Source organism: Leptidea sinapis, chromosome 4 (genome assembly GCF_905404315.1).
Source record: "Leptidea sinapis chromosome 4, ilLepSina1.1, whole genome shotgun sequence".
In the NCBI taxonomy this organism is placed as follows: Eukaryota; Metazoa; Arthropoda; class Insecta; order Lepidoptera; family Pieridae; genus Leptidea; species Leptidea sinapis.
The window spans coordinates 15,059,123-15,078,710 of NC_066268.1; the positions used below are offsets into that span (position 1 = coordinate 15,059,123).

General features: G+C 36.6%; 3 protein-coding genes across 4 annotated transcripts in view; 2 read left to right on the forward strand and 1 right to left on the reverse strand.

Moving 5' to 3' along the window:
• LOC126979877 (leucine-rich repeat and calponin homology domain-containing protein) overlaps nucleotides 1-19,588 on the reverse strand; it is a 92,902-nt gene that overhangs the window by 53,695 nt on the left and 19,619 nt on the right. For both annotated transcript variants that reach the window (XM_050829443.1, XM_050829442.1), the window contains exon 2: nucleotides 10,908-11,052. In XM_050829443.1, the coding sequence (XP_050685400.1) occupies nucleotides 10,908-11,052 (145 nt within the window). The remainder of the gene's footprint in view (nucleotides 1-10,907; nucleotides 11,053-19,588) is intronic.
• On the forward strand, nucleotides 7,185-9,458 carry LOC126979940 (uncharacterized). Its single transcript, XM_050829537.1, has 2 exons — nucleotides 7,185-7,424; nucleotides 8,040-9,458. The coding sequence occupies exons 1-2, from the start codon at nucleotides 7,241-7,243 to the stop codon at nucleotides 8,570-8,572; spliced, it is 717 nt and encodes a 238-aa protein (XP_050685494.1). The 5' UTR covers nucleotides 7,185-7,240; the 3' UTR covers nucleotides 8,573-9,458.
• On the forward strand, nucleotides 15,320-16,518 carry LOC126979912 (cAMP-dependent protein kinase catalytic subunit 1-like). Its single transcript, XM_050829504.1, has one exon. The coding sequence runs from the start codon at nucleotides 15,342-15,344 to the stop codon at nucleotides 16,434-16,436; it is 1,095 nt and encodes a 364-aa protein (XP_050685461.1). The 5' UTR covers nucleotides 15,320-15,341; the 3' UTR covers nucleotides 16,437-16,518.

Below are 19,588 nucleotides of genomic sequence, written 5' to 3' on the forward strand. Positions count from 1 at the left end.
TCATTTAGCCCACTATATAGTTTATTCTTGAATAATCTAGAATTTAAAATTTTTATGCTACTCGGTAACTTATTATAAATACGAACACAATTACATACACAACTTTTATTATATTTGGTAATTTTTGGAACATCATGAAGAACGAGTCTTTGTGGATCACGTCGGTTCCGCGGATTTAGATCATTAGCTGATTTAAACAATTCTTTTTTTTTTTACAAACACATACATATCTCGAAGATGTAAGCAGAACTTTCTTCGCCATGCTACGAACTTACAGTATTATCTAGCTTTACAAATTAAATTTGATGAACGATGCGGGACTCGAATCCGCGACCTCTCGGGTTCCGTCCGAGCGCTCTTCCACTGAGCCAACCGTCCGAGTGACATATATGACGTACGTTAGTTTAGATAGCAAATTTAATTTGTAATTAATCCCAGGGGTTATCTTTATATATATAATTCTTCTGTACGTGTGTTGACAGTGAACTCCTCCTAAAAGGCTGGACCGATATGAATGAAATTTTCTGTTTGGAATGAATTTCTGAGTGGATTCGAGGACGGTTTAGATTCACAATTGAAATACCTCCTAAATGGCTGGATCTATTTTGATGATTTTTTAGAGTGTTCCAGTGAATTTGAGATTGGTTTAATAGATTCTCAATACAGTCGACATATAATTCTCCTTCGTATGTTAGTGATCTCCTCCTAACGTATGGACCGATTTTTCAAATTTAACATGTGTATACAGGACAATGAATGTCGGGTCCGCTAGTATATATATATATATATACTTTAAAAAAATAACATATTGTTAAAATTAACTACCATGCGTGCTTTTAAAATTAGAAGGCCGACAAGGCTCCAGAGATTCTCCTGGTCCTCCCATAATCTGTTATATGAACCCACCCAGACTGCTACTAAAAGTCGTTGAACTCAAAACCAATTCGCGAACATCTGCCAATAATTATAATCTCTATACCCGGCCTTCACTCAACTCTCAAGCACTAACCACTTGATAGACTTATATAAATATGAATTTTCTAAAGAGCTCATATAAAAGGGGCGATGCCTTCAGAGGCACGTCCCATTCTCAATCCATCCTCTAAGCATAATATGAGATCAGCAGTTTTTTATGGATGGGAAGGTTACCGCGAGCTTGCAGACCACCTGATATCCTGGTGAGTCTGGCTCACCTCAGATTAGTCACCTTTTTTATGGAAGAGGGAAGCGAAAAGAGCGTATGGATCACTTAATTGTGATGATTGCCGCCGCGCCGCCTAGATTCTTGTAATATTTTTTTATATGAAAATAAGGGACTACACTAGCAGACGTTCAGCTGATGGTAATTGATACGCCTTGTCCATTACAAAGCAGTGCCACTCTGCGAGCGAGAGAGCGGCACTACATGCGCTCGTCACCTTGAGACAGAGGATGTTAAGTCTCATTTGCCCAGTAATTTCCCTAGCTACGGCACCCTTCAGACCGAAACACAGTTATGTTTACAAATTACTGCTTCAGGGCAGAATGTGGTACCCATAAACTAGCCGGCATCCTATGCAAAGGAGCCTCTCAATGGTAAATAGCAGAGGAATGGTTGAACGAGCTTTTTCGAATGAAATCGTGACGATGTTAAGAATACGTAAGTACATTGAATATCATTAAAAGAATACTTGCTATGTGTTCTACAAACAATATCGAATCTAAAAAAAAACATTTATAGATGTTTGTCTGTATGTATGTTCGAGCAAAACGCAAAAACTACTTGTCACGCTTGATGCAGTGCAAGTATTTTTGCTGCTTTATAACATATATATATATATTTCAATATGAAATCCAACTTTTTAGTTTCCCTGTAATCATACTAGGCCCTGAAGTCAAAGTTAAATAAAATGTAATCAATTTTTAGCTTAAACAACGCTTAAACTAAGCGTTTTTGAATCGTCGGAAAAATATGTTAGGAAAAAGTATAGCTCGTGAGAAGAACATACAAGAAACACAACGTCCACTCTTTTCCGAGCGCGATAAACATAAAAATTTCCGAATTAATGCTATTAGCAATATTTACGAGGACCCAGAAAATGAAAGCCAATGATAACACTATCACAGATGCACGCTGCACCTTTGTTTCTTATCTGATATCAGATTCAGGGATCTCCTATAAGTAGAATTCTGATACCCCAGTTCATAACAAACAAATATCAGTTACTAATAACTATAAAATAAATAGGTAATATTCTTTTATTATTAGGATACATTTTGCTGTAAAAATCGAACTATCTAATCAGTTAGAAGACGACTGGTTTTGGCAGTTCTTTCGACAATTAGAGTCATAATCCATCACGTCTTTTTACCAGTGAAGCAGTAATATGTAAACATTACTGTGTTTCGGTCTGAAGAGTGCCGTAGCTTGTGAAATTACTAGGCAAATGAGACTTAACATCGTATGTCTCAAGGTAACGACCGCAATTGTAGTGCCTCTAATTTTTGAGATTTTCAAGAATCCTGAGCGGCACTGCATTGTAATGGGCAGGGCGTATCAATTACCATCAGCTGAACGCCCTGCTCGTCTCGTCCCTTATTTAGTCGTTAGTTACTCTTTCACGACTACCGAACCAGTTTTGATGAAAATAAGCAATCTGAACATACCTAGTATACAGGGGCGTGCATTGGTTTTATTTAGCAAGGTGGGCATTCTAGATTTCAATAGTCGTAGTTGAGCATTAGTTTGACAGTACTAGGTTTTGAGGTCTAAATATTGAAGATGTATATCGAATCTGGAGACTGCCTACCGTAGGTATTTAGGATCTAGCAGCTTAAGGAAAAAAATTAGGAGTGTGTGTTCAATACGAGTTTGGTAATAAATTGCGGAAGCAAATTAAACTAAATCAACTTTTACACTAGTTCTATATTTATTTAGGTTTTTAACGAGGTAGGCACTGCCTAATTGCCTTTATGGTGTGCAAGCCACTGCTAGTATGACACTCTGAGGGCAGCATGTAGTTAATATTATATATCCCTATCGGACAGAAGCCATACAGGTGAAATAATCGATTTTAGTTATGTGTTCTCTCGAGAAATTACTAACTGATGCCAACCAGTCCACCGCTGCGATAATACAAATATCCAGATCGGGGAGGATTAATACATTACTACGATGCTTTCAAGACACTCAAGAAGGTAGTTAGGTCGTAAATGACCTAAATACCTTCAGCTGACCTTTAAAATTCGTCCAGAAAACTCCGTTATTCCTCTATCATTAAAGTATTTGTTATGTTTTATTATGATTTGTTGTTAATACACAAATAAAATTCGAAAACAAAATTTTATGAACGGTGCGGGACTCGAACCCACGACCTCTTCCGTTCCGTGCGAGTGCGAGCTTCCAACTGAGCTGACCGTTCGAGTGACGTATCGTCATAAAATCTTGTATGCTTTGTTCAACTCTCAGGTTGTGGCTTCGTCTAAACACTCTAAAGGATCTACTTTATAGTTGATAACCTGCTCAACCCCAATATTTGCATATTAGGAAATTTACTTGAGATGTCGCTCTTGCTAATCTAAACAATTAGTTATGTTTTTAAAGTGATTCTCACTTCTGCCATTAATAGATACACAAATAAAATTTAAATTTGAAAATTTATATTTGATAATTTTATTTAAAGTATCTGATCAGATAGGTCTAGTAGATATAATTTGATTATTGCTCAGGTGAATCTCAATTTTGCAAATAACTATATAATAATAGCCTCAACAAATATTGTAAACTAGATTAAACCAACAGCAAAATAAATTATTTTTCTTCTGATTCAGTATGGAAAAATAATAAAAATCAACAGGAATGAGGCTCTTTGCCCAAGTCAAGTCACACAGCACACTACTCATAGCGCTCAACCAACGGGTTTGCATTTTACAATATTACATGAATAAGCCAATACCAGACGTATGTGAGAGCAGTAACGTCAATGAGACTCGTCACTCGGCGGACGCGGTCGGTCGTCGCGTTTGACTCGTTCGGGTTACTACTTGACACTCGCTCACGAGCCGAGTCTCCCCGAGCCGCTAACACACGCTCGGCGCCGAGTGCCGACAGCCGACTGCTGCCCCGCCCGGCGCTCGCCACACGCCGCGGTTGTCGTGTTGCGGTGAAACACCGCTCCTACTAGGTTGACCATAAATTCACAAAAACTTATCTTTGTCACCGAACACACATTGTTGTTAGAGAATCACTATTACTATTATTACCAGTGGGAGGCGACCTTGCACAGGATGCCGGCTAGATAATGGGTAGCATAACGGCGCCTATTTCTGCCGTGAAGCAATAATGTGTAAACATTTTTGTGTTTCGGCCCTTCAGGGCACCGTAGCTAGCGAAATTACCGAACTGGGCAAAAGAGACTTAACATCTTATGTCTCAAAGTGACGAGCGCAGTTGTAGTGCCGCTCAGATTTTTTGGGGGTTTTCAAGAATCCAGAGCGGCACTGCAATTTAATGGGCAGGGTATATATCAATTGCCATCAGCTGAACGTCCTGCTCGTCTCGTCCCTTATTTTCATTTAAAAAAAACTACGAGGGCGGCACTGAAAATTTCAGGAATCAAGGAAGTGACACAACATTACTATTTAAAAATGTATTTATTGCTTTTCGAAGTATTCTCCGCGAAATTTGACACATTTTTTCCATACGATGGAACCAATCATTGAAGCAACCATTCCATTCGGAAGTTGGGGTCTCCAAAATGGCCGTTTTGAAGGCGTCCACAACTTCTTCAGGTGCAGAAAATCTCTGACCACGCAATTTATTCTTTATTTTAGGGAAAGTATAGAAATCATTCGGGCTTAGGTCGGGGCTGTACGGCGGATGATCTAATAATTCTATGTTTTCTTGCTCTAAAAACTCTTTTGTTCTGTGCGCGGTGTGAGAACTCGCATTGTCGTGATGGAGGATGATGCGGCGTTCTTTGTCCCTCAAGAGGAATAGTCGCAACATGGCAGGTTTTGGAGACAAACGTGGCCACCATTTTTTGCAACACTCCGTGAACGAACAATTTTTGTAGGCTTTAGCTTATTTTCGAACACCAAACTCGTGACTGGTTTTATGTTTCGGGTTCGGGTTCGTACGCGTATATCCAGGATTCGTCACCTGATACGATGTTGTATACAGCATTTGAGGATCCTGCGTGGAATCTTTCGAGATTTCTGACGCACCAAATAACGCGAGCCGCTTTTTGCTCTTCACACAGCAAATGTGGTATACATCGGGAAAACGACTCATGCCAATGTCTAAAGTTGCCTGAATTTCGCGGTCTGTCACATGTCGATGTTCCTCGATCAGCTTACGCACAGCATCAACGTTTTCTTTGGTGACTGCAGTTTTTGGACGACCTTGGCGGGGATCATCACTGAGCTTGACACGTCCACGTTGAAATTCAGCACACCAGCGATAAATTGTGGTTTTGGATGGGGCTTCATCACCAAATGCAGAAATCATCCGGTCAACACACTGTTTTTGTGTTAAACCACTTCGAAAGTCATAATAAATCAACGCTCTAAAATTTTGTGGTTTTGGATGGGACTTCATCACCAAATGCAGAAATCATCCGGTCAACACACTGTTTTTGTGTTAAACCACTTCGAAAATCATAATAAATCATCGCTATAAAATATTCTCGAGTCAATTCCAAACCAAGGAGTTTTCAATTAAAAATCAAATCAAATCAAATCAAGTCATTTAATTGCATAGATTGAGTGGGTACATTGGTGTTACATTATAATCATAGGTGCTAACAATCTGCCGGGTAGGCATGCAAAAATAATATTTTACAATTCTTACTCTAAGTTTACCGTGAAAAACATACAACATAAAAACCAAATTATTCATAAAAGTCTATCCACCATAATATTATAAAAATGTGAAAAATAAAAATTTGCTTACTAAAATGTTAATTTGAAATATCTGAATGAACTTATTCTAATGACTAAACATTCATGTCTGTTAAATATTCTTTAACTGAATAATATTTCTTCGTCATTAAAAATTCCTTAATTTTATTTTTAAAAGAGTTAATATTTAAGTTTTGGTCCGCTAATGATGCTGGTAGTTTATTATATAGCTGAGGAGCTATATTAAATATACTATAACCAAAAAGTGCCGTTGTATGCTGCGTGAAACATATTTTATTTTTTCTGCGTTTACTATCAGAGTAACTAAATAGTTGATCATTTGTTCTAATGAATACTAGCACTTCATATATACTTCATAGGCACGGGAAAGTAAGTATTTTAAATTTATCAAAATATGGTTTACAGGAATCAGTAGGGCTTAAATGAAATATAGAAGAGATTTTAATATGACAGGAACAGTGGAAATATTCCATTCCCGATACTTTTAGTTCAGCCTATGTATAATACGGGTGTTTCCTAGGTGCCGAGTTCGTGTTTATAATCACTTTTGTATCACAGTTTTTTCGAATTTGCGTATGTATGTATCTTATAGTTAGGACACCAACAGCATGAAGAGTATTTATGCAAAGCATTTCTCACAGTTTAACATAGTTCCAACGAACTACCGATTGCATAATTACATCCAACATCTTCGTAGAAAAGATTCAAAATTTAAATTACAATTTGTTGTGTATTTTTCAATCACATGCTAACTTAAAGATCGACCTTCTAGTACCCCAATCCCCATATATGGTGACGGTGATTACATACAAAATGTTTTCTAAAAAGAAAAGTAAGCTAATATTAATTTTTCTGGGCGTTAAAAGATATAAAATACTTAATCCGAGCACAAATCGGTATGTTTAAATTATTAGCATAATTATTTACTTTAGTAATCTCTCATACCACATTATATTAGATATTGTAATACATATTTCCAAATGGAAGCAACATTTTAGATTAGAAACCAATAGGTAGTAATAATAATTAATATCAATAATTTACGTCTGAACTCTCAACATAAAGTATTAATTATTTATAATCTATTAAATTGTTAATTATATAACAATTAGAATTACGTTTTATAACATTATATTCATAAAACAAATGCACAAGGTATGTTAACAAAATATGACAATATAAGAAAAATATTTGGTCAACCTAGCGCCGGAGCCGCCATTTTCTATCGAAACGCGCGTTCCCCCTGCTCTCTGCACGCCACGCCAGTCAGTAGTCACCCGACAACCGCCGCTCGCGAACGCTGTCGACCGCGTTTTGACGCTGCGACTGTTGCGTCACCATGACAACGTTTGAGTACGAGCCAGAGAGACTGATCGAGGAGGTCAAGAAACGGCCCGGCATATGGGACAGCGATGACCCCGGGTACAAATCCAAGAACCAGCGACACAGACTGTGGCTCGAAGTGATTAGGGAAGTTGCCGGCAAGGACATTAATGTATCGAAGAGTGAGCTGCGTGAATTGGGTAAGCGTCGCAATAATACAAAGTAACACTAATACCTACCTCCTTTAAAGTAAATAACCCAAATAATCGTAATGCATCAAAGATTGTAACCTATTTCATTTACTATGTTCGCCCTTGGCTACAATACACAGGACATTCTAGGTATTTTTATTGAAGAGGGGCAAACGAGATTGTCGGGTAACGGGGTTAAACAAAAATGCCGTCTTCAGTTGTCAACTAGGTGTAGGATGCATGACGAAAATACCAGTTCCTTTTATAATTATAACACTCTAAGTATGTACGTAAGCTACATATCAAACCTGTTTCAGACACAATTACTTATCGTAATTTCGTTCATAATAATTAAGAATTGCCATTAATTAACACTTGCCATCTTCATATTCATTAACAAAGTTATACTAAGTTTAATTTTAATTATTATTGAAATTATATGAGAATAATCGTCACAGTTTTTATAAATCTGTACTTAAACATGTAAGCATAACATGAATGACAATTTCGAAGGCGATTTAAGCATCAACACAACAGAATATCAGGTCATTGAAATGTATGAAATGTCCCTCATGATATTATGTGATTGCAAATCAAACCATGTAATAAAGTTGTTTATTACAGAGCTTCAGATCCAGAAGAAATGGAAAAGCATACGGGATTGCTTCCAGAAGTACCTGGTGAATCCAAACCGATCCCGGCGACCCTACATCTACAGTCGACAACTGGAGTTCCTATTGAAGCGTCACACGTTACCTAAACGTGATGGCAGCAGCGATTCGGAAGACGGAGCCAAGCGATCACACGTCATAGATTGGAAGCACAAGAAGAAGCTAAGATTGAGTAGACCCAGTTCAGATGAAGAGGATACGTATGAGGATGAGAGACAAGACGATATAGAAGTCGAAATCCCGAATCTGTCCAACAATAGTAAGCCAATGGTGACGGAATTCGCATTTGCAAATGTGGATGCTAGAGATGTTCTTAGCAAGCCGAATTTAGACGGCGAAGAGCCTGAAAAGATGTTTCTTCTGTCGCTTCTACCGCATCTGAAAGCAATACCAGAACAGTACCGGTTGAACGTGAAAATGGACATAATGCAGGTGATAAGGAACGCTAGTTACCAAGTCAATCACGACCAGAAGAGTATTATTTAGGACGTCCTATGAGCGCCAGTGATCTCTGTCGCAGTGTACAAACTGGACAGACACAAAGAATCACATGTGTGGAAAGGTATTCGCCATATGGGGGACGCAATAATTCGCCATGTAACCATCTAAATTTTAAAACTTATATGAATCATGTGCTTCCCTTATACAATGTGTTTATATAAATTTTTGGCTCACTGTATCAAGATATACGAGACTTACAGACGGATAAAGCGAGCAAAAAAACAAGAACATCTCTAACGGAGATACGGCAAGATATAAAACGAATTCGAATCAATTGTTACTACAACCGATTTTGATAGAAAAGTCGTAAACAGCCAGCCACACTTGGAACTAGGTCCGTGGTATTTTGAATATTGAAGCAAATATTCACACATCAAAATTGGTCACGCTTTCAGGTCATCTATATGCTATTATATTCTAAGTCTATCGTTAAATTAAATAATTTCAATACAATCACTTCCGGAAAATATGTCAATTGTCAGCCACTGAAATGCGTATGCAATTCAGTAATTGGTTAATTCATCAACGGGTAATTGAATTAATGGGCTTTCCTACTCAGTTCGTCCGTTGGCAGTTTTGTTTATGCAATATTTTCATTCGTAGTATAAAATGAAAAATTGTCACTAAAAAGTTAAGTATTTCAGCTAACTAGTAGATGTGTCTTGTATAGTTATTACAGTCACAAAGCAAGCATATTCCTGTACTTTAAGATTTTTTTTTTAATTGAAAGAATTATAATGTTTAGGTTAGGGTCTGTCCTTATTGTAGTACTTTTTGTACCTAATGGTTATTTTTTTTTGTTTTTCGGAATAATAAGGTAACGTCGAAAATGTTGTAATTACTGTTGTACAAATAAGTGTTGTTTAAGTTTAAATGTATATATATACATTCCGAAATCTGAATAAAATTATAAAAAAAAAACTATACGTACCTTCTTTTATGACCGCGTGCCTCGCGAAACCCTTTATGTTTATATCATTTTAATGAGATTTTTAAATCAGGTGGTAAGTAGTACGCCCTGCCCGTTACAAAGCAGTGCCGCTCAGGATTCTTGATTGAATACCAAAATTTTTCAAACGCTCGTCACTATGAGACCGATTATATGTTAAGTATGATTAGACCAGTAGTTTCACTAGCTGGGGAACACCCTTCAAACCGAAACACAATAACCGACATCAAAAAAAGTGGAGGTTATCTGTATGTATGGAACAAATTTAAAACTTTTTAGTTACCTTGTTTATTTGTAGGTATATGCTACGTTGATTAGTCGCTTTTTGTTGTTAGATATTATTTATAAAATTTGAAGACAAACGAGACGGATCGTCGTTAAGTTGGTGGGGCCAACTGTAAGGTGGTGATGTCTTCAACACCTAAGTCACGTAAGCTCTGCTGGTCTTTAAAGTTGAACATGGTGGTACTATACCATCAACACAGAGAGTATCTTGCTAGAAGTCGGTGATAATATAGCTCGTTAGAAATCTCCCTTGCAGCCTCAGTTAAAACATAAAGAAACAATACATACAACTACATATTTTTTTTATGATTTACATGGCAATAAACGCAGGATCTATTTTCGCATTTTATATTGCTTGTTAATTTTTATTTATTTATTTATAAAACTTATTGCGATAGATGATTAAAAGAACTCAAGCCTTTTAACCATCCAGTACGTTTAGATAAAATGAGGCTTATATAATCTATACTAATATTATAAAGCTGCAGTGTTTGTTTGTTTGTTTGAACGCGCTAATCTCTGGTACTACTGGTCCGATTTGAATGATTCTTTCAGTGTTGGGTAGTCCATTTATCGAGGATGGTTTTTTTTTTCAAAATTAGGGATCCGTAATAAAATTTCTATTTTGTAACACAAGGTGTAAAATCGAAAACCTATTTTTGCGTGTGCTGCAAAAACTATTGACAATAGAACAAAATGATGTACAGGCTCTAATATAGGCAATATTTTATTACTTATAAAACTATCGCGTGAATTATACTTTATATGGCAAAACAACGTTTGCCGGGTCAGCTAGTACTTATATAATTTATACGTCTAGATAGAACCTCTTGTAGCTGCTAGGCAACCGATCAAAACAGGCCAGGCTGATTACTTTAGTGTGCGTGACAAGCTACGTCTTACACTCGCGATTTGTATGACACTGTGTTAGTGTGTGTAACTGTATATTGCCCAAAATAGAGGTTAAGTGTCGTTATTTTTTTCGACGTATACACAGCTGTCGCAGTCTATCTAGACGTTTAAAGGATCTAAGGTATTTAACATTTTTGGCTACTTAACGAAAGCTAAAATGGTTGTTACACTCACCTCAGATCTAAGTAAGTAAGCGACTGCAAGCTTCCGACAGCATCCGGTATGTTCCTGATGACATTTTGTGACAACAATAACTTCTCTAAGTACACATACGTGGCGACTTCTTCTGGTAGATCACTAAATCGATTCTTTGATAAGTCTGAAACAAGAAAGTAATTATTTTAAATAAGGGTATTTACCATGGAAATCAAAACAAGAAGGTATTAGAAGTGACATAGACACAATACAGACCGCCCGAATCGACACACGCACACATACACATGATATACAGGACCGCTAAGAAATCGTGGGAAGACAAAACTATTGAGTACCACGCCGTACGCCGTCGAGACTGGTTGCTGTCTGAGTTTAGTTAGCTGCGCCGTGTCGTTATTCTTTTTGTATGTTGCAACCCTAGTGCTCCGCCCAGACGTAAGTATAAATAACAAGGAGACCGCTGAATTACATTACACATGTAATTACACATGTACTATTACTTGTATTGTATGTGCAGTGTACAGTGACATTAAACATGTCGCCTTATAGAACACTGCACACATAAGCGAATAAGTAGTGATTTAGTATTAATCAGACATTTAAATAGAAAATTTTGTAACGGATTAAAACGTTGGCATACTTGCACATAATTATATTGATCTATTTATAATGTAACGTGTTAAAAGGTAACCTTTACGGTAACAATGGCATTCACGATTGATTTATTCACATCAGTCCCCTTATCCTTCAGCTAAGGGCAGATAAAACCTTCATATTATAAATAAACTCCCTCTGTGAGTATAAACTCATGTTAAAAACGCAAATACGACCTTTTATAAACAACGTACTCGGAATGCCACATCTAGTATTAATGAAAGATTCAGAAATTATATATTAATTTGAAAAATATTCAGATTCAGTAGGATTTAACTTAAAAATCGAAACAAAAGTAAAAACCTTACATTGAATATATATTTTAAAAAGAATACATGCTGTGTTCTACAGCCGATACCGAACCAAAAAAAGTCGTCGTAGTACCTGCTTCATGGAGCATGGAGAGCTTAATTAACCGCCAGCCCTTGGTATACCAAGAAGGTCACCAGTTGATTAACGATCGAAAGTACGGCTTTAGCCATGGTCGGTCGGCAGGCGATCTTCTGGTAAACCTAACACAAAGATGCGCGGCGGCTATCGAAAGCAAGAGAAGGCCTGACAGTTAGCTTGGATATAGTGAAGCCCTTTGATTGTATATGGCACAAGGCGCTTCTCTCAAAACTTCCATCGTTTGGGCTTCCCGAGAGCTTTTGGAAGTGGACCTCATGCTTCCACACTGGGAAGATTTTAAGGAACGTTGCAAATCCAATTTTCATTCGACGAGTGATCTCTTTCGCGAAATTGGACCTGCCTTACTGGATTGTCTGTCTGAGGTAGACGTACTCGTCGACAATTTCGAGAATTACAGTTTCCAATACACGCCACAAATTTCGATATCATCCCCACCATCTGGATGTATGGCGGTCCTCCACAGTGCGGTTTTCGAGGAGCTTTCTTCCACGTACCGACTACAAACTCACAATGAGCTTCACGATGCAGCATGGGTACCTTCAAAAAAGCGCATACCTTCCTTCCCTTCTTAAAGGCCAACAACGCTCCTTTGATTCCTCTGGTGTTGCAAGAGAATGTGGGCGGCGGTGATCACTTAACACAAAAGACCCGTACGGGTACGGGCTAGTTTGTCCTCCTTTTGCATAAAAAAAATATTAAATTCAAAGTCCATACAACTAAATATTATAAAAACAAGAGACAAGAAATATTGAAAATACAACCAAATTGAAATTAAAACAAGAAATACATTGAAACCATTATCTACAGTGTTGACTCAAGCATCAAGTGATATGATTGCGATAAGTTGTATAACGTGAACGGCATTCTGTGAAGCTGTTAAAACGAACTGATGTACTGGAAATATAACATTAAAGGCAATATATAACAAACCACATAACTTATAAAATATAGATAAGTTATTTTACTCAACATACAATAGGTAGGTATTTAGAACTTTAGTAAAATCTCCAAAGAAACGTATAGTTAATAGTACTGTAACAAGGAGTTCTTATCCGCATATAAGAATTCAATGTTAAGTATAAGATTGGCCGTAAAGATAAACGGCCTTACAAATAAAATTGGCATAATGTAAAAAAAAACCAAGAGTATACAAAATGTTTACAAATAGAAATTTTGTCTATGATTGATTTATTTTGACGTATAACGTTTCCCGCGTTTAATTGCAAGGCTGCTTGACATTCGGAAAACTTCAGAATTATCATTGTATTGACAGTTTTGTCAGCGATATAGTCAACATTTTGCATATTCTTGGTTTGTGCTCGGGTATAACTTTATACCATGTTTATTTGTAGGGCCGTCAAAATATAATATTTAAAAGAGATTCAAGTGACGCGCATATATTCGAATAGATAGATAAGGTCATGAAATAAAGAAAGAGCGGTCGGCCTTCGGCCTAATATTTAATATTTATAATTAATATGTTCTATAGAAAGTGAAAGAATATAAGAATAGCAGAATATATAAGTTTGATTTAATTCTGAAACGATCCCACGTGTGAGGGAGGACTCACGCGGTACAGTACTGTAACTTGACGGCCAACCATAGAAGAATGAGTTCTTATATGCGGATAAGAACTCCTTGTTACAGTACCTACCGAAACGTATGATTATGATGATCCTAAATACTAAGTAAGTAATAAAATATTAAAGTAATAAATAAATTTGAGAGGAGTTCCTAAAAGAAAATGTGCAAACATGGCCGTAATAAATTAACACATGGAGGAGTTTCCAATAGCATTATACAGAACCGGATTACAATATTCAAAAACGAGTTCCTTTATTTTAGTTGGCGGCGTCCTCGAAACATAACCGACATTACCACGTGTGGCTGACGAGCGTGGCGCCTTAATTGTGAATCCACAGCTGATTTGGTTGACTCCGAGTGATTTATTAACCTATTCATACTTTCAACGCTGAATAAAGTCTTTCACAAAAACTCGTAATTACACCCTTTGGGCCTGTTCTACTTCACAATCTCCAGCTCTTTTGTTTTCACAGGACTTTTAAGGATCAAAAACAGAGCCTGGTGTTATAAACTTATGTAATGAGAGATTTTGTAAGTTGTGCTGCTAAGCACATCTGAACAAATTATATTTTCTCAGTATAAATTTTAATTTGAACACTTAGTTTTCAATACAAGGCTTAGATCTAGAGAGTGTACTAAGACTTTGCTCAGACTTTACTTACGTAAAACTTAGCTGAGTGTAAGCTTAACATAACTTTTGTTTTCGTTTTGATACACTTATTTGATTTTTGAACGGATATCTGTTATAACGCTGAGCTTAAGCTAAGACAGCCCAATGCAAAAAAAATCGCGTTTTACAACACTCAGCTAAGTATTAAGTAAGTAAAATCTGAGCAAAGTCTAAGTACGCTCTGCCTTAATGTAGAGGAACTGGATACAGAATTTCCGAAATCTGTAACTTACCGCACACCTAAGCCATAAAAACACTGCAGCAGAATTGAATTCTATACATCATTAAAGATGTTGAATGAATTCTATACAGGTTTCTTCAGAGTGCTTCATCAACTGAGAATGGACACTTTATAACGTATATCAATTCGTTTGGTCATGTGCCAAGTCTATGCGGACTGCGGGCCTCTAAGAACCTTGACGTAAGATCACGTACATATCTATCTACTTCAAATCCAATTGATATTTAATTCATTGTCATATTTATTCTGCAGTTAAAAGGGTTCATTTAAATTTTATGTAATAATTGTAAGAAAGGGTTTATCGTGTAGTTCACACAAATTAAATGATTAAATTTTGCATAGATGGTTGTGTCAAAAAACGGAATATGTAAGCAGAATTTATCAACTAGATCAATTTAAGGAATGTCGGACACGTCATTGAGTAGGTGAAGACTTCAATCGGGCACACCATCCATATATTATATCCATTCATTGTAAGTACGATTACTAGCGGTACTGCAATAGTGTTGGCGATTATGTGCCAGATATAATTTGCACAGCTGTACTCAATTATCTTGTATAAATTTAAGCTTTAGAAACAAAATAATGTTTCGCAATATCAGCCGCGAGCAGACGTCTGATCAATACGTTAGTCGGGACGGCGACCGGCCGGCGTTGTCGAGTCACCCCAAACAGCTGATACCAACCACCCTCACACAGCACATGCACACTAGCCCCTCCCGCCCTTTAGCCTTATACACACACACAAACATAAAACTCCCCTTTTCAATCCTGTGCGGATATTGCAAATTTATATCCAGATTGTCAATTATTTCATTGCCCTACAATTCCAGATGGCTTGGGGCTAGTATGTCACAAGGTATACAATGCGAAAAAATAACAGATATACAATATGTATTCGTATAACAAATCTGCCGCATCCCCTTCGACTAGTGGAGAAGTTCGCGATGGTTACACAGAGTACCAACAGCAGCAATATACCAAGTATTTAAAGCAATTGCTGGATGAATTCCAACGACAGTGGTGTAAACCACCAAAATCAAAAATCGCCTTCAACGATATTGAACGAATACGGACCTTAGGGACTGGCGCATTCGGTAGAGTTATATTAGTTAGAAATACAGCTACTAATAAATATTACGCCATGAAAGTTTTAGAAAAAGAGAAAGTCCTCAAGATGAAGCAGGTGGACCATACTCTGTACGAAAAGAGAATACTCGAAGCGATCAGATTTCCCTTTACAGTTTCCATGGAGAGCAGTTTTAAGGACAACAGTTACGTGTACTTCGTCATGCCATTTGTACCTGGCGGTGAAATGTTTGTTCATTTAAGAAAAATGGGTAAGTTCGAAGAACCGACGGCAAAATTTTACGCATGTCAAGTAATATTGGCTTTAGAATATTTACACTTCTGCAATCTAGTATACCGAGACCTAAAGCCAGAAAATATAATGATTGATAAAAATGGTTACTTAAAAATAACGGACTTTGGATTCTGCAAAATCGTAAACGGAAGAACGTGGACGCTGTGTGGCACTCCGGAGTATCTAGCACCTGAACTTATTTTGAGCAAAGGCTATGCATTTTCTGTCGACTGGTGGTCTTTTGGAGTTCTACTATTTGAAATGAATGCAGGTTATCCCCCATTCTACGCAAACGATCCAATGAAAACCTATGAAAAAATTGTCGGTGGAAAATATAGATGCCCATCTAGTTTTACTTCAGATTTAAGAGATCTCGTGCGAAATACACTGCAAGTAGATATAAGCAAACGATTTGGTGTAATGAAAAATGGTGTTATGGATTTCAAAACCCACAGATGGTTTAAGGGAATAGAATGGGAGGCCATATTAAACTGTCGATGGCCTGCGCCCTTCATACCAAAATGTAAGCACCCTGGCGATTCCACAAATTTCGAACGCTACGATGAGGAAGCGATAGTGCCGGCCTCTTACTGCCGGTTCGAGTCCGAATTTAGTGAATTTTAAGAAAGCCAAAACGAATTACTAATAAATTTGTCATTTTCTAAATTGTAAATTTATTTATCATAAACTGATTACTTGCGTAGAATGACAGTGATATTGAGTCTTATTTATACATGCATAATATAATATCACATTGCATTTGCGGATTTTTTATTTGGGAATATTACGCTTATTACGTTGCACAATTGCATAACAATGGCACTCTTTCTTAAAAGTAGAATACTAGACGAAATCTGCCATTTCACAGAAATATCGCACAATGAATATTTCAAAAGTTCGTATAATATGATAGATTTCAGTTGACGTCACTTTCATGTCATCGTCAACATTATCAGCCGGAAGACGTCCACTGCTGGACAAAGGCCTCCCCAAAGAAAAATTTCCACGACGATCGGTCCTGCGCTGCCCTCGTCCAACGTATTCCGGTGATCTTGACCAGATCGTCGGTCCATCTTATGGGATACCTACAAACACTGCGTCTTCCGGTACGTGGTCGCCATTCGAGGAATTTACAGCCCCAACGGCAATCTGTCCACTTTCATCATGTATTTCGTACAAATTAATAGACTTTCAGCACAGAATATATCCCCTATTTGTAAAAAAAAGTTGATCTAAATGTAATCGTTAGTGCGCGTGCTAGTCGGAGGCCCCTCATGACATGTGCATCGTGCGCAAGCGGCATGTCGTGACTCGTGACGTCACACGGGGACACGAAAGAGGACGTGGCACGTTCTGTAAGCGTCTATTTTTAAACGGCACTTAATGTTAGTTTTGTCGCACAAATTTGAAATTGCATTCAATTGAACTTGGAGTAAATATTGAAAAATAAGGATTAGTTTAGCGAAACTATTATCAACAAGTCACCCATTGGTCTGAAGCTTTATTCCATTTCTTGGCTTATTCCGCAAGCATAAACCCTTTCATGGCTTTCAAAATATGGCCGTCTACTTGCATCCAACCTTTCGTGAAAGCTCTATTATTTTAGGCCCTATTTATTCAAAAATCCCCAATTTGTACAAGGATCTTTCACAACAGTTCCATTCACATTAGCAGTCAAATCTACTAACAGGGTAAAATACTACAGTTGCTATATAACTATAAGAAATATATTTAGTTAAAACTGAACAATATGTACCTATATAGCTACTTAAAGTACCTATGTAACTTCAGCTCTTTAACGGATTCTCTATATTTGAACCTATTTGGTTTCACCTATGGAGAGTTTTAAGGTATTATAAGCTCATTGTTTAATATTGCTATAGTTAATTAAATTGTGTGAATCTGTCAGCGTCCGAGTTAGATTCCTGTTCTTCCTAACGAGGCATATCAACGCCCTAAAGGGTTGGAAAAAACAAGGAGCCGTAACCGATGCCAAGGAAGTGCACTTCCTTCAACATCATTTACTGTATCCGTTCTAAACATCATTCTGTAAGCAATAACAATTATATATCGTTTGTTAAATAAAGTTTCTCTTTACCATACTAATAAATAATGATAGAATTAAATTAGGTAATATAAGTTGTAACAGCCAAGAGATAATTGAAAGACAAATATTTATCAAATCAATGAACGTCCTAAATTCGATTCTCAAATTGGGCCAATTAGAAAGATACGAGTTCAACTTAACTTTATTAACTCAGGCTGGTGATTGATAAAAATTTAATAAACGAACTAGGAATATTATAGTAATACATTTATGACAAACTGTTGTATCTATATAATATACAAATGACGTTCTATACATATAGACAAATAACGAAACCGAAATACGGAAAATGCTACAAATTACACTATAATAAGTTTCGACTGATATATCTATACATTGCCGCATTTACTCCAGTTGTTTACAATATTCTTGATCAATAAGCAGCAATGTAAAACATTTATGTACTTCAGATTTGATTCGGGCAGTGACAATTGATAATCGACTACGGAGAAAGTGTTCTTACATTGTCTTTAAGCACACTATCAGACTGCGAATGATATGTCCATATATATAGAACGTATAAAACATACAGTAATAATATATCATTTAAATATGATGAAGTCTTAAATTTTCAAATCAAAATTTATGTTCAAAGCGTAATCTTAAAACCAGTACTTATAAAATTGAAAACACAAGACCCAAAACAAAGGAAACTTCCTTTTGTAAAGGACGTTAAGAGTACATAATATTATGATCTGGGAAGCTTCTTGTAAGACGCCAAAATAAAGCTTTGTATGTAACACAGCATTGTTTCAACATGCGGCACTTATTTAGAATGTCTAGACAGTGTTGGTACCTATAATATAACAGCTATTCAAAACGCCATTTGCGCAAGCCAGCTGATTTGAACTTAGCTTCCCACACCACACACCTTTCAAAACATTGCATGTACCAAGACCGCAGAAACTAAAGTTTACAATAATATTTTGGATGTACTTATAGATATGTTTTTATACTCGTATCAACAATTATCATTCTAATAATATATACAGGATGGCCGAGAAGTTGACGTCCAAAGCTAAAATTTGAAAGCCTTATGGTGATGAGTATCCGAATCACCCCTATGTATGTTCTCCGATTTTGCGTAGTTTAGGAGATAATATTTTGTTTCCCCTTTATCCGCTTTTTTCACCTAATTGTGGTTTAGGACTTTTTTCTAATTTTTTTGAACACCTTTAGTTAATTTTATTGTTGATAATTATTAAGTACAGTTGCAATAACCACATAAGAAACTATGAATAGTTTAGACAATGCGGAACTAGTTTGGAATTGAGTGGTAAGTTCAAGATAACTGCTCCAGCTAAATTCATGAAAATGTTCAAGGTATCAAAAAAATAAATATAATGGGGAGCCTATGACTTGTAACTATTTTTAAAAACTTCCCAGAACATTGACCAATAAAATGATTTTAGCTTTAGACGTCAACTTCTCGGCCACCTGTATAAGTAATAAATACTTGTAAAGGTATGAATGTATATTTATTGTATAATCACACAATATCAAAACTGACTCTATTGTAAGAGATAAGTACTGGTCTATTTTGAAAATCTATGTCAAATTTCGCCTGATCAGAAACTGTATTATTGACGGATAACATGGAAACAGACAAACCCCGTGAAAATAGGTGCATTAAGGATATAGCTATGTATATATTGGTTTTTATGGTAAT